The following is a 14,958-nucleotide window of genomic DNA, read 5'->3' as shown; positions in this document are numbered from 1 at the left end:
TGGCACAGTTTGGACACCTTTAAAAAGCAGTTTGAGAAATTCACGAAAAAGCCTATCAAGACTAAAATCCTTACATAAGCAGCAGCCTATCTAGTTTACTGCATTGTAGCACTTCCCAGACATAATGTTCAGTGATGAGCAGAATCCCCTGCCCAGTGCGCGCACACACAGAGTCCCACTGTCTAGCTTTTCCCACGACGAGCTGCAGCTGCAGTCATCCCTTGACAAGCAGCACATGCCTCAGACGGGAGCATACCATCACAGCAAGTACATTGCTCAGCATACCCCATTTTCAGAGAACGAGGAACAGGTGGCTACTTTAGTGTGAAGTTATCCAAATGCTACTGGATGGACCTGAAAACTGGTACCTTCTTTTCAAACCTCCTCCTCTTTTAAGCTACTTTTAGAGTAACATAGAACTCCAAATAAAAATCTCAGTATGTACAAATAAAGGGTTATTGCTTCAGTAGATGCCATAGTAGCTTCAATAACCTATTCTACTGTAGGAGTTTCTCCACTGCCAGCCCACTTTACAAGCAAACGACTTGATATATCTGTGCAATACTTGTGTTTATTGACGAGAATGTCATCATGGTATGATGGTATCTCACTAACCTGAGACAGACTGGATCTGATTAGTACTTGGTGGGGAAACTACCAGGAAACTCCAGGGCTGTAGTTTCAAGTGGGAAGCTAGGGAAAAAAGGCAATGGCCAACCTTCTATGTATTTTTGTTCATCAAACTGCATGGATGTGTTCATTGAGTCACTAACAGTCAAGCTCCATCAAGGGCATCTTTACTTTTACCACAGAATAAAAAATGTGTCCCCATCACACACGCGCGCACATACACATGTCATCCTCAGTGCAAGTATAGCAACTTTCTCATTGAAGAGCATCAAGCAAACACATCAAAATGGAGTAATGTCTGGAATGAAGTTTAATGTTGGACTGAAAGTCACATGAACAGAGACTGTTTCTGTATACTTTTAAATTTGCTGCTGCTGATATACAGGTGAAACTCGAAAAATTAGAATATCGTGCAAATGTTCATTTATGTCAGTAAGGCAACTCAGAAGGTGAAACCAAGATATGAGATAGACGCATTACATGCAAAGCGAGATATGTCAAGCCTTACTTTGGTATAATTGGGATGATTATGGCGCACAGCTTATGAAAACCCCAAATTCACAATCTCAGAAAATTAGAATATTACATGACATCAATAACACAAGGATTGGAAATACAACAATTTCGGACCTCTGCAAAGTATAAGCATGCATATGTACTCAGTACTTGGTTTGGGCCCTTTTTGCAGCAATGACTGCCGCAATGCGGCATGGCATGGATGCTATCAGCCTGTGGCACTGCTGAGGTGTTATGGAAGACCAGGATGCTTCAATAGCGGCCTTCAGCTCCGCTGCATTGTTCGGTCTCATGTCCCTCATCTTTCTCTTGGCAATGCCCCATAGATTCTCTATGGGGTTCAGGTCAGGCGAGTTTGCTGGCCAAGCAAGCACAGTAATCCCATGGTCATTGAACCAGGTTTTGGTACTTTTGGCAGTGTGGGCAGGTGCCAAATCCTGCTGGAAAATGAAGTCAGCATCCCCATAAAGCTCGTCTGCGGAAGGAAGCATGAAGTGCTCCAAAATCTCCTGGTAGACGGCTGCGTTGACCCTGGACTTAATGAAGCACAGTGGACCAACACCAGCAGATGACATGGCTCCCCAAATCAACACAGACTGTGGAAACTTCACACTGGACTTCAAGCATCGTGCATTGTGTGCCTCTCCATTCTTCCTCCAGACTCTGGGTCCTTGGTTCCCAAATGAGATGCAAAAGTTGCTCTCATCCGAAAAGAGGACTTTGGAGCACTGGGCAACAGACCAGTTCTTTTTTTCTGTAGCCCAGGTAAGACGCTTCTGACATTGTTTGTTGTTCAGGAGCAGCTTGACAAGAGGAATACGACATTTGAAGCCCATGTCCAGGATCCATCTGTGTGTGGTAGCTCTTGATGCACTAACTCCAGCCTCAGTCCACTCCTTGTGAAAGTCCCCAACACTTTTGAATGGCCTTTTCCTGACAATCCTCTCCAGGCTGCGGTCATCCCTGCTGCTTGTGCACCTTTTTCTACCACACTTTTCCCTCCCACATAACCTTCTATTGACGTGCTTTGATACAGCACTTTGGGAACATCCAACTTCTTTTGCAATTACCTTTTGGGGGTTTCCTTCCTTATGGAGCGTGTCAATTATGGTTTTCTGCACAACTGTCAGGTCAGCAGTCTTTCCCATGCTTGTGATTCCTACTGAACCAGCCTGAGAGACCCTTTAAAGGCTCAGGAACCCTTTGCAGGTTTTATGGATTCATTGGCTGATTAGAGTGGGACACTTTGAGCCTAGAATATTGAACCTTTTCACACTATTCTAATTTTCTGAGATTGTGAATTCGGGGTTTTCATAAGCTGTACGCCATAATCATCACAATCATACCAAAGTAAGGCTTGACATATCTCGCTTTGCATGTAATGCGTCTATCTCATATATTGGTTTCACCTTTTGAATTGCCTTACTGACATAAATGAACATTTGCACGATATTCTAATTTTTCGAGTTTCACCTGTATGTGGCCTTTTGTCTATCAGTTCTCTTATTTTCATTTCCCTTTTCAGCTGCACCCAGTGCATTACGGTATTTGTTCCTGGAACGTCTATACTGCCTTCTCAATTAGATGCAAGGCAATTTATATACGTGAACATCCAGACAACCATCCAGGCACAGAATCCAAGAGCAGCCACACATAACAAAAGTACTGCCTTTAAAATTGTGGTTTTGTGGACTTTCTAGGGAGACGGTTTCAAATTGGGGAAGCCACACAGAAAGTTCCTATCTCTGGAACTTATTTGCTGCACAAATAAAGGGGGACAAGGAGAGCTGAAAAAGACTTCTGAAGAGAAATGGGTTCCTAGGCAAATTTATCTAAAAACATTTCTTCATTTAAAGCTTTATGGTCAAAAGCAGCACCATGACTTGAGCCCAGGATCAAACTGGTAACCAACATATCCAGTAACGGTTAATATTTCATGATTACTGAGGACAGTTTTATGGATATGTAGATAGGATGTACTTGTAATAAACACTTTAGAAGAAGCAGCAAGAGTTCTGTACTTCTCCACAGATCTCAAGTTTAATTGCTAGCACCTTCACCCAAGCCAAGGACTCCAGGACAGAGAATTGCTGGAGACCCCAGAGAGCCATGTTCAACAATATTGGGCTAAATGACAAACATTATCCAGGACAAGGTAGATTCCTTTATTCTTCATTCTGCACACAGTAGGCGAATCAGGCAAAACTGATGAAATCACCTCTATCTGCATGTCCACAAGTTATATGTTGAGAACTTCTACACTGAGAACTTGGTCCTTCAGGGGAAAAGCACAACTTCACCACCCAGAGCAGTAGGTTTTCCAGCCATTATACTTCTAACTTAGCTGGATGAAGCCTAACTTGTTTATCCACACTCAACCTAAACCTGCCTCTGGATGCCTATTCAGAATTTAGATATCTTCTACTTACTAGAGAAATTACTTACTTTGTGATATTAGTAGGAATAAGTAAGAGTTTCTATCCTCCTCATACTGATGACACTTTAGCTCAATTTTTTTAGCATGAATCAGACACTCAAGCAGCCTTAGGGTGGAACAGGAGCAGGCTAGTACCCTTTTCATGCTAATACAGGAACAGCTGAATTAATATACCACACTAAGCCAAGGTTTGCTTTAAAATGTCTTTCTTGACTAAGCCACAAATGGCTACTTTGCACAGTACTTTAAATAGTCAAACAGTATGTTCAACCAATGTATTAAATGAAACAAACAGCTTAGAACTGTGTTTCTTAGAGTGTGGTCCTAGGACTTCTAGGGGTCCTCCAAGGCCCTCTCAGGGGTCCTCGAAATCAAAATTATTTGGCAGTCTATGTTGAAAAATAATACAATATTAAAATCCTATCAAATGAATTTGAGAAGCAGTAGCAGCAGTAAATGCATCAATTTTAATGTTTAATATGGTAAATATTAATAAATATAACCCATACAAACAATTGGATTCCATCATAACTTTTAAAAGTGGGAAGGGTCTTGAGAGAAAAAGTTTAAGAAACACTGGCTTAGAATAATGTGTGAAACAGATGACAATACAATGTTCTCCAATCAAGGAATTGAGAAGAATGCTATTATGATCAATGGAATTGAAGGTCATGATAGTGATCAATAAAAACAAATATGCCTTTCCATGGCATACTGTAGTTCACCCACTCAAGAAACTCAATCTCTTTCTCTTCTGAAACTCACCAAACAGCTCCAACTATTACTTTCACCCAAGACCCTCTGAAGATGAGAAGCTGCTTTTTCATTACATTACATTACATACAGAACATTATGCAGAATTAATTTAAAAGTCTTTAAGTACAATGGGAATTTCTCCTCCTTGCAGAGAGGGATAAACTATACTGAAATCCAGGCCTGCCAGATTTTAGCAAGTGAAAACAGCACAGATCAAGAGTGGCTAATGAATCCCCAAGCAACCTGTCCATATCATCAGCTTTATCAACAAAGACCTTTCAAAACCACAGGACTGGGGTCTTTGAAACTACCTAAACATAGATATCCAAATGGAAATTAATCTAAGAAATTTTGTCCAAAAGGTACATTGAAAATTGATTCTTGTGAGCCTTCAAGAATTCTGTCTAATCTTCTACAGGTAGTCCTCATTCAACAACCACTCGTTCAGCAACCTTCAAAGTTATGAAAGCGCTAAAAGAGGGGTACTTATGACAGGTTCTTGTAGTTGCAGCCGTCACAGCATCTCCACAGTCACGTGACTGCAATTCAGGTGCTCAGCAATTGGCACACAATTACAATGTCGCAGCAGCCCATGGCCACGTGATTGTCATTTGCGACCTTCACTGCCAGCTTCCAATAAGCAAAGTCAATGGGGAAACCAGCAGGAGGTCGCAAATGGTGATCACGTGCTCGCGGGATGCTGCGACTGTGTGGGAGCCACCTAACAATGGCAACTGGGACTGCCATTGGTACAGTCACGTGAAGTCACACCTTACAACCACGTTGCTTGGCGACATAATTCCTGGTCCCAATTACCACCAATAAGTGAGAACTATCTGTAATTTAATAGAGGGCATATTACTCACTATCTCAAGAATCTCTGATTTGACAGTAATGAAGATCACCACCATCAATACTGCAAAACAAACTCAAGATTCTCATCCATATCATACCATGATTTTTTTCCCACGTGCATAGCTTCAGGATGTACCCCTACATCTTCCAAGAAAACTCCAGTGCCACTTCTAACTTTTTTTCTCTTTGCAAGCAGGTCTGGAAAAAACTCTTGCCTACAGTGCAATTGGCTATCTTTTTCAAGAAGATTAATCTATATGGACCAACAGTTTGACTCACTGTAAGCTAACTTTCTGCACACTTAGGTTCTTCTGAGTTAGGGCTCAAGGATTTAACTTTCTGCACACTTAGGTTCTTCTGAGTTAGGGCTCAAGGATTACAATGACAGAATACATGTTTACCCATGCAATAAAATAATTAAATGCCAGTTATCGATGTGCAAAGCACAAATCACTGTGCTATGGTTCTATAAATGCTAGAAATACTGTAATATAAAGTGACACAAGAAAAATAAATTTTCTGAAATCCTTTTAAATTTCTTTTTAAATCAAGAAATCCTATTCCAGTTTCATAATGTTCTGTATCTATTACATGATTTAAACAACTGTTTTATACACAATAAAACTATCAATTAAAACATCAGAACATCCAATATATTTTACCAAATATTTTCGTAGGAATTTGTGAAGAACTCTGTAACAAACAGAAACCGTTATTATAGTTAGAATGTACACCCTGAAACAAGAATGTATTTGCATTGCAATTATCTCCAAAATTATTAAGTCATTGTAACAGTTCAATACAATTATCCTAAAAAAACCCCCACCCTTTTACTTTAAGGCAATAAACTCTAGGAATTATAACTAAAATGCTAATTAATTATGTAGAACATAACTCCCTTATTATCTATATAGTTAATGTAACTATTATATAGAAGGCACCCACTGCAGTAGTTGGTATACAAATTAGAAACTAAAGATGAAAAGGACACCATTAGCTAAGGGCGAACCTAAGAGTGCAAAGTTGCACCAGCATGCAGCATCTTAAACAACAGTTCAGTTGTAGTCTGTGCTGTAAGCAAACAAACCAGCCCACAGATTTGTCTCACTTTTACAACAGATGTTGACTTGGGTCAAAGTCATCTGATTCAGCGGTACTCAACCAGAGCTCCTAGGATATTTCAAAGGGGCCACAGGTGAAAAACATGTAATGGGGGGGCACAGAATGCGTGGAGGGGGCCACAGGAAAACAAAATGCAAATACTGCCTTGTGGAAGCCAGAAAACACCCCAGTTACTATCCCATGTCCATATCCAGTAATGGGATCTGGACAGAGGGTACAGGAGGAAAACAAGGTTGGAAGGGGGCCATGGGTGAAAAAAGGTTGAGAAAGACTGATCTAATCTAACACTGATCATATTTCTTTAGAATCCTGCAGGCAGCATGAAAGAATTAGGACCAACAGAGCACGCTGATCAAGGTCATCCAAATCTTCCAGAATCAAGCACCGTGCACAACCCCAGTCTCCAGGGCCACATACAGCCTCTCTCCAAAACTTCAAAAAGGTTCCAAAGACTTATTGGCTATTGATTCCAAGTCTTCCACCAACTGCACATTGCTGTAGCTCAAATAAAGAGGAAGGTCTTGGCAAAAGATCACAGGTGCCCTTTGTTCACTTCAACACAAACTGAAGAGCACGTTATACAGGACAGCTGCTATGCATATGAAATGATGCAATCCAGAACTTAAGAGAACTTAAGTACAAAATTTTTCACTGACAAAGAAGGTCAACTATTACCAATCTATTTACTCCACGAAAATCCATAAATGTAATTCACCATCAGGCATAAAAAGAATTTAACATTGGGAGTACTTATTAATTTAACATCATATGTACACTGGGATCAATCCATGAGTACTGTTTCTACTAAGTAAATATTTGTTAAAAAGAGTTTTGCCTTAAGTTTTGCTTACATTATCAATAAACTTTTCATTCACTTCATTGCCCATCTTGTTTATACAGTTAAGGGGAAAATCAGAAGCTATAATAACAAGAACCCTAAGTAACACACGAACCCTTAGGTCTCCTCTTTCATATCCAAATAATAAGAGTTAGCCCTTTGAACTGATTCACTCATTGTACCCCTTTTTGGGTGCTCCAGTTAACTTAGGTTTGTTTGTTTGTTTGTTTAATTTTATAAAGCCACCCAATTCAAACAGTGTGACTCTGGGCTATCACAATGCACTCTGCATGGGATTGACCTTAAAAAGGCATTTCAAAATTTGATTTGGTACAGAACTTCATTGGCAACTGCTTGTTAGATCTGGTCAGCTGGAATACGAATCATAGCTTGTTCTATGTATACTGAGTCTGGAAACAACTAGCTAACCAAGTTTAATTAGTTTAACTCTTAACCTGAGAACCGAAGAGATTTACTTCGCCTCATATGCCACCTTTGGATTTGGATCAAATCATGACCTGAGACCTTAACCCCAACTATCTAAGAATAGTGGACTTCTACCAACAGCAGGCCTGTCCTATTGTTGCAGCAGTTGTGATATGCCCTCACAACTAGGGACAGACTTGATATATTGCCAAAAGACAATATAAATTTCACATCTCTGCAAAGAAGACAACTGCTGCTGTGGTTATTGTGTGGTACTTGCTTGTTGTATCAGTTTTATTCTACTCATTGCCCCAATTTTGTTTTCTTTTTAAAGGTGGCATTCTTACTTTTTTAAAATGATATTTCTTTTAAGATGGTGTGTCTTTTTTCAGAGTTATCTGGTGGTATTTGTTGTTTACTGTGTTATTTATTGCCTCAACTGTTCATTGTCTGAGTTTATAGCATGCTACATATTGGACCATGACATCAATTAGAATAAATTCTAAAACGTTCAAAACAATAAATCAATCCACTGCAGACAACTTCCCATGCAAACAGGCAATCAGCTGTGAATGCATTAGATTTTAGACCAGAAATATTCTGACAATTTTACTTTCAGAAGACTAGGATTGTAAATTCAGAGTAGCAATCCTAAACCAATAACTATGTCAAAGAAATCAACGAAATGTATATAGTTTATATACCAACTTACTTCAACAGACTCAGGTGGTTTATAATAGAATAAAACAGTAAAAATAAATTTCAAAGAAAGAAAAATTATACAGGCAGCCCAGGTCCACCGTCCCCACCAAAATCAGAATAGGACTGCTTTATGAAAGGTCAGCAAGAGGGGGGCAAAGGGGAAAAGGTGATCCATAACAAAGGGATAGCACTCAGGCTGTGTGATTTGTTCAGTTACTTAATCCTTTTATACAAATATACACATAAAAATCACTATAATATACAACCCTTATTAAATTAATCAGCACTTTATTTGCGAAACACAAATAGCACTGGCACTATAATCCTGTCAAGTAGCAAGGATTCACTAAAGACGACTGCCTGTCTCCCTGCAGTAAAATCCCAGGTTGCTCTGATGGCACCCACAAGAAACTAAAACCAGCCAACACTGGCTGATCCACGTGACTGCCTCTACTACTGCGTTATCATCTTCCTCTGCTAGGTTTTAACGAAAATTAACGTCTTCTCTGAAGGTCATTACCCAAGCCTTCAAGGTGGTGAGTGGGTAGTTCTGAAGTTCTATCCCGTGCCCTCCACTCATCAACATTTTCATTAATGACTTAGGATGAAGATATAAAAACATGGAGATGACATAAAAATGAATGGGATGGCTAATCTTTAGAAGAGAGAATTGAAATTCAAAATATAACCATTAGATAGGACAAAAGATACCTGGTTTGATGTGTGAAAAGAATATTGGAATTGTAGCTAATCATAAGTTGAGTATGAAACTGCAAGGTGACATCGTTGTAAAAAAAAAAAGGCAACTACATTTTAGACTGCATCACCAGAAGTACTGTATGTAAATCACAGGATGGAATAGTTCCATTTTATTCTACATCGGTCAGAACAGACCTCAAGTACAGGTTGTCCTCACTTATCAACCATTCATTCAGCGACCATTTGAAGTTAGGGCAGTGCTCAACAAATGATACTGACACCCAGTCTCCAAAGTTATGGCCCTGATCATATGACCCCCATGGTCACGTGATCAAAATTCAGGCTCTCGGCAGCCTGCCTGCACCCATGACCGCAGGGGCACTTCAGCTTCCGCCACCTGCCTATCTTCCCCTAATCTCTGCCCTTTTGGTTGCCCTGCACAGTGGCATTCCTCGGCAGCACTGCCACTGCCACTGAGGAGTGCCACTGTGTAGGGTGGTCAAAAGGGTAGATATGGACCAGGGAGGTGGGTGGGGAATGTTCAAGAGGAGGCAGTCCCTTACCTTACTCAGGCTCAGGGCTGGGAGGGACCAAGCCAGGAATGGCTTGGATTGGGGTGGGTCCTCACTTAACAACCAACGGGATTTGGTTAACAACAGCAACGGAGACTGCCAGAATTGCTTTCACTAAGTGATGCAGCCCCATGACATAGCGCTTTACGACTGCATCGCTTATCGACAGAAATTCCGGTCTCAGTTACCATCGTAACTCAAGGACTACCTGTTCTGAATCCAGTTCTGGGCCCCATATTTTAGGAAGTCGTGAGAGAAATAAACAGATTGCAAGAAGGGCAAAAAGAATGAAACTGAAAACAAACTCCCACCAAGAGACGTTAAGGGAACTAGGTGTGAGGGGAGATAGAACAGCACTCCTCCAAGACCCTGGGGAATGTCTCACAGAGGGCTGTTCTTTACCATTTCAGAGTGCAGACTTAAAAAAATGCTCTTAAGTTACAGGAAGCCAGATTCCACTGGAATGTTAGGAAAAACACTCCCTCACAGTACGAGCAGTTTGACTGTGAACTGATTGCCCGCAGAAATGAGGGCTTCCCTTGCAGGGTGTGGATAGCCATCTCCCGAGGAGGCGCGGAGTAGCTGAAAAGACTGCCTTCCAAACAGTTACTGCCTTACCCCGGAGGTACTCCTAAACCAAGAACTGAGCAGTAAAATAATGGGAAGAACAATCCCAAAAATCTATAAATAATCCACCTGCGAATAAATGTCAAGCCTCCAATAGAGCGAATAGTGTAACTGAACTTTTAATTCCTTCGTTCCTTCAAACTGTAGAGTTAAAGGAGGATATCCAGTTCCTTCTTGCCTCACGATATGTACACGATGCTAAGAAAGACAAGCCTCGTTCACTCCCTTTCACAACTACATGGAATCTGGATCCAGGTCTCCTCGTCCAACTCTTATAATCACTACTACGCTACCTTCACTTGACACACACACACATACACACACACAGAGGTCAGGTTTACATAATAGGCTAAAATGGGGCTGTGGGAATCCAGACACTGTCTTATCATGTTGTGTGAATCAGGGCAACCCGCAGAGCCACCGGTTTTGGGGTGGTGGGGAATGTGGAGACGGTGTCTGCGTCCAGACAGCCCAGGTCTGGCAGGCGGAGAGAACTCAGCAAGGCAGACGCCGAACGGGAAAAGCAAAGCGCAAGTTCGGCTCCCGCGCGCTCCCGGGCGGCCTGCTGACGAGAGACTCGCCCGTCGCCGCCCCGGCAAAGCCTCCAGGGCCCCCGGGCTGCTCGGACGCCTCCTGCTTCTCCCCACCGCCCGGGGAATGGGCGCCAACGGGCAGGGTCCCGGCGGCAGCCCGGCCTACGCCCCAGGGCCTCCGGGCCCGCCCAACAGGCGCTGCCCTGCCCGGGCCCGTCGAGCCGCCCTCGAGGCCCCGCGGCTGAGGGCCGGACGAGACACTCACCCCACGTCGGCGGCGGCAGCGGCGCGCTCGGGGCCGGGGGCCGGCTCGGGGCCCTCGCTGTCCGAGGAGGAGGAGGAGGAGGGGGCGCCGGCCGAGGAGCCCGAGGAGGCGGAGGCGCTGTCGGTGGCGTCCGAGTCGCAGGCGCGCTGGGCGGCGCGGAGGCGGGCGGAGGCGCCGGCGGCCAGCTGCCGCAGCTCCGAGCGCAGGGCGGCGGGAGACGGGCCGGCGGCCGGCCGCGCCGCGCCGCGCCCCAGCCCGCCCAGCTGCTGCCGGACGTGCCGCTCCACCTGCCGGGCCTGCAGCGCCCGCAGCCGGCGGCACAGGCTCCGCGCCCGGCCCCAGAGTGCGGCCTGCCGGGCCCGCGCTTCCGCCTGCCGCCGCCCCTCCTCAGCCGCCGCCATGGCGGGCCCGCCGCCGCTCCGCCGCCGCGCCTCAGGGCGGGCCCGGGCTCTCCATGGCTCCCGGCCGGGACAATGCCAGCTCGCTCGAGGGACGGCGCGCGCCCGGGCCAGGCCCCTCGGCCGCGGCACGCGCATGCGCCGCGGGGGAAGGGCGGCCGCGCACGGCTCCGCGGGCGCCGAGGCGAGGCTGCGGCCGCGCCGGCTCCCGATAGGAGGCGCCGCTGCTCGCCCGTCTGCGCATGCCGAGACGCAGCCGGCGCCCTCCCCGCACGCCTTCACGCAAGAACCCACGTTCGGGCGCAACAGAGGCCATGCGCGGACACAACTCCGGCCGGGCCTTCCCGTACCAACCCAGCTTTCGAGCCAGCGAATGCGCACTAGCCGCCGCAGGGAGCCCGTCCATGCGCCTGCCCCGCTGCGCACGCGCGGGCCTTGCGGAGGCAAGTCAGCTGTTGGACTCAGCCTTCCTCGCCCCTAGGTGCCATGACGCAAACAGGCAGAAATTCAACAGGTGCACACTAGAGATACTCCAGCTGGGCTGCAAAGCTCCATCCAGCCTGTAGGTGGCAGCAGGGAGATTAAAAAAAGCACACACACCCGTTCACTCCTTGCTGCCATCCAGTGGTGATCTAGATGTCTGCAGCTCAGATCTGGAGCCCCGCACCCTCTCTTTTCTGCCTTCCTGCTTCTCAGGAACCTCACCAGGCAAAAGAAGTGTGCTGGAACAAGGTGGCTGGGCTAGGGCTGGTTGCTTCTCCATCCCTGGACAACTCCAGAAGACCTCTCATGATCTTATAAAGCAAAACAAATAAAGCTGGCATAGGAAAATACCTTCAAATCACTAGCTAACTGCCGTAGCAAAAAAAGCATATACACCCCTAGGCTGCTCTGGGAGAAAGAGCAGTGCAGGAACGAAACATTTAAATACAAACCTTACAGGCACTAAACCTGTATTTTCAAGGAGTCTGCAAAGGACAATTGGCAGTTTCTTTTAAGGATCTAATCCCTGATCATATAATATCCATTCACTCGGCGCAAACAGGCTGAACTGATGACCAAACCATGCCACATTCTAACTGGATTGTTTCAGAAAAGATTTCAATTGCAGATTAATTACAATGTTAATGTTTAAAATTTTTGGATAAAACATTGAAAATGCAAAAGATACATAACGCATAATAAACACTGAAAGTCAAAGCCACCCTTTCTAGAAAACAAATCCCACTGTGTGTCTAAACACACAAAAACAGCATTGTATTCTTCAGCCTCATGCTATTAAAACTATTACAGCCCTGTCCTCTGAATGTGGTACAAAACTCTTTTTTTCTAAATACATTTATTTCAGATTTACTGCATTTCTAAACACATTTATTTTCAGATTTACATGTATTTTACTGCATTCTTGCAGTAACTGGGAAACCATGATATCTCGCTTTATTCTTATTTTTTTCATCCTCGTAAATAAAGATGTACACAGATGAAAACTCTTTGCTCCTGAGAAAAATTAGCACTGATTAATTTGGTTTCAAACACAAAAACACAGGGTGTGTAAGTAATTAGGGTTGTAAAAGTATATATTTGTGGTAGAGAAAAGGGACGTAGTTCCCAAAAGAGATTCATCCCGCTGAATTTTTACAAGCTCTGAACAGTTTCCAGATGATGTATGTTAATCCTGCTACTTGCTGAAGTGTTTTATAACCGCAATTTGCTATTATTGTAGCTTTAAGGCTGTATTTTAACGAAATGTATGATATCTTTTATAGTGGGTGAAACACCATAAGTGTGTGCAACCACAGAAAAGCAGGATATAAATATTAATAGAAATGGAGAGCCAGTTTGAAACCAGGAGAGTGGGACTTCTAGGCTTCCCTTAGGCATGAAAGCAGGCTGGGTGACTTTGGGCCAGTCGCTCTCTCAGCCCACTCCACCTCACAGGGCTGTCGTTGTGGGGAAAATAGGAGGCAGGAGTACAGTATTAGCTATATTCCCTGCCTTGAGGTGTCCAAATATTTTTTTTAAATGGCAGGATAAAAACCTAATGATAATAATAATGATCTTTAAAATAAAAACGTAGCAGGAACAGATTTTCCTCCTCTCTCTTACAGGACTGCTACTTTACCCACCACACGCCCCTTGTTGAAAACAGGCCTCATACCTACTCACGACTCACCCAGAGGGCCCTGAGTGGGAGGAGAGGCAGATATAGGAGATCATCTTGCACAAAATGCCAACTGTCTTAAGGGGATCTTACCTTCACCCCGACCCATTTCCTTCTGGGCTTGAAAGAACGGTCCGAGCGCATCGTTTTCAAGCAGGGCATCGAAGCAAGCGGCATTCCCATTCGGCCTGGAAGAAAAGAGTTAGAAAGGAAGGGTAGGTTTCAAAACACAAGCCCCAGACAGACCTACCTCAGGGTCCAATAACTAGGCAAGGTTTAGAGCAGTGTTGGTCAACCTTGGCAACTTTAGGATAGGCGGAGTTCAACTCCCAGAATTCCCCAGCCAGCACAGCTGGCTGGGGAATTCTGGGAGTTGAACTCCGCCTATCCTAAAGTTGCCCAACGCGGCTTTAGAGAAATGTTCATGAATCGGGCAGGCCGAGTAGAGGCGGAAGGCTCGCCATCACACTAAAAACCTCCGCCCCCCACCCGCTCCTTCCTGGCTTCGCGGGAAGGCCGGCAGGGAAGGCGGCCCATCGAGCTCAACCTGACACACTTCTGCCTGCAGGCTGCCAAGGAGGGGCGTGGGCGGAGAAGGCGCCGTCCCACTGGTGAAGGGGGGATAACGGAAGGCGGCGGCCATCGCCCTCACTTACCGGCGGCGGCGGCCTCTCCGTCTTCCTGCCGCCCCCTCCCCCTTTCCGCCTTCGCCCAGCTCCGCCCTCCATTGGCGTGCTCCGTTGCCTTGGAGAGGCAAGCCCCGCCCCGCCCCGCGCTCCTCTTTGCCCACTTCCGCTGCGTCAGGGGCCGGAAGATGCGCCCGCCGCGATGCCCGCCGGGAGTCGTAGTCCCGGCGTCTGAGAGGGAAAGGAGCGAACCGGCCGGCCAGCCAGCCAGCCGACGAGCCTCCGGCGCCCGTGTTCTCTCCCGGCCCCTCGCTGCAGCCCCCGCGGGCGGAGAAGAGCTGTGGTGGGAAGGAGGTCGGTGGCCCCTCCGCGCGAGGGGAAGGGCGCGCCGCCGCCGCCGGCGCTCTGTTGGCCGAGGCGCCGCGCGCGAGGGCCCGGGAAGCGGGGAGGGGGCGGGCCCGGAGGGAGACGCGGGCCGGGCGAGGGCCCGCCGGGGGCGCGGCTCGCGGGCGGAGGGCGCCGGGCTGGGGCGGAGGGGCGGCCGCGGGGTCCCGGGCGCGGAGCGGCATCGGCCCCCGGGGCGGCGGCGGCGGCGGCGGCCGCGCCCGGGCACGGGCGGGGGGCTGAGGCGGGGCGGCCTCGACGGGCTGCCCCTCGGGGCTGGAGGAGAAAGGGGCCCCGCCAGCGCTGCCGGGGGGCTCTGGCCTCTGGGCCCGGGATGCCCGGGAGCCCCGCTCGCGCGGCCGCCTCGTGCGTTGATCCGACCGGGTCGTGCCCGGCGGATCTCTTGGGGGC

At 46.5% G+C, this 14,958-nt stretch overlaps 2 protein-coding genes across 2 annotated transcripts in view; one reads left to right on the top strand and one right to left on the bottom strand.

Moving 5' to 3' along the window:
• Positions 1-11,616, bottom strand: part of LOC103059031 (KAT8 regulatory NSL complex subunit 1-like) — a 38,670-nt gene extending 27,054 nt beyond the window's left edge. The window contains exon 1 of the mRNA XM_088150600.1: positions 10,979-11,616. Coding sequence (XP_088006726.1) covers positions 10,979-11,514 — 536 coding nt within the window. The 5' untranslated portion in view covers positions 11,515-11,616. The remainder of the gene's footprint in view (positions 1-10,978) is intronic.
• A 2,735-nt stretch (positions 11,617-14,351) lies between these two features.
• Positions 14,352-14,958, top strand: part of DHX30 (DExH-box helicase 30) — a 35,685-nt gene continuing 35,078 nt past the window's right edge. Inside the window, exon 1 of the mRNA XM_088150598.1 lies at positions 14,352-14,517. The gene's annotated coding sequence lies outside the window, so the exon portion shown is untranslated. The remainder of the gene's footprint in view (positions 14,518-14,958) is intronic.

This window comes from Python bivittatus, unplaced genomic scaffold, assembly GCF_059951505.1.
Source record: "Python bivittatus isolate LINGU-HERP-01145 unplaced genomic scaffold, Pbiv_v1 ctg000610_np1212, whole genome shotgun sequence".
In the NCBI taxonomy this organism is placed as follows: Eukaryota; Metazoa; Chordata; class Lepidosauria; order Squamata; family Pythonidae; genus Python; species Python bivittatus.
Note: the sequence above shows the minus strand (reverse complement) of the source record. Positions and strands in the feature narration are given on the sequence as shown.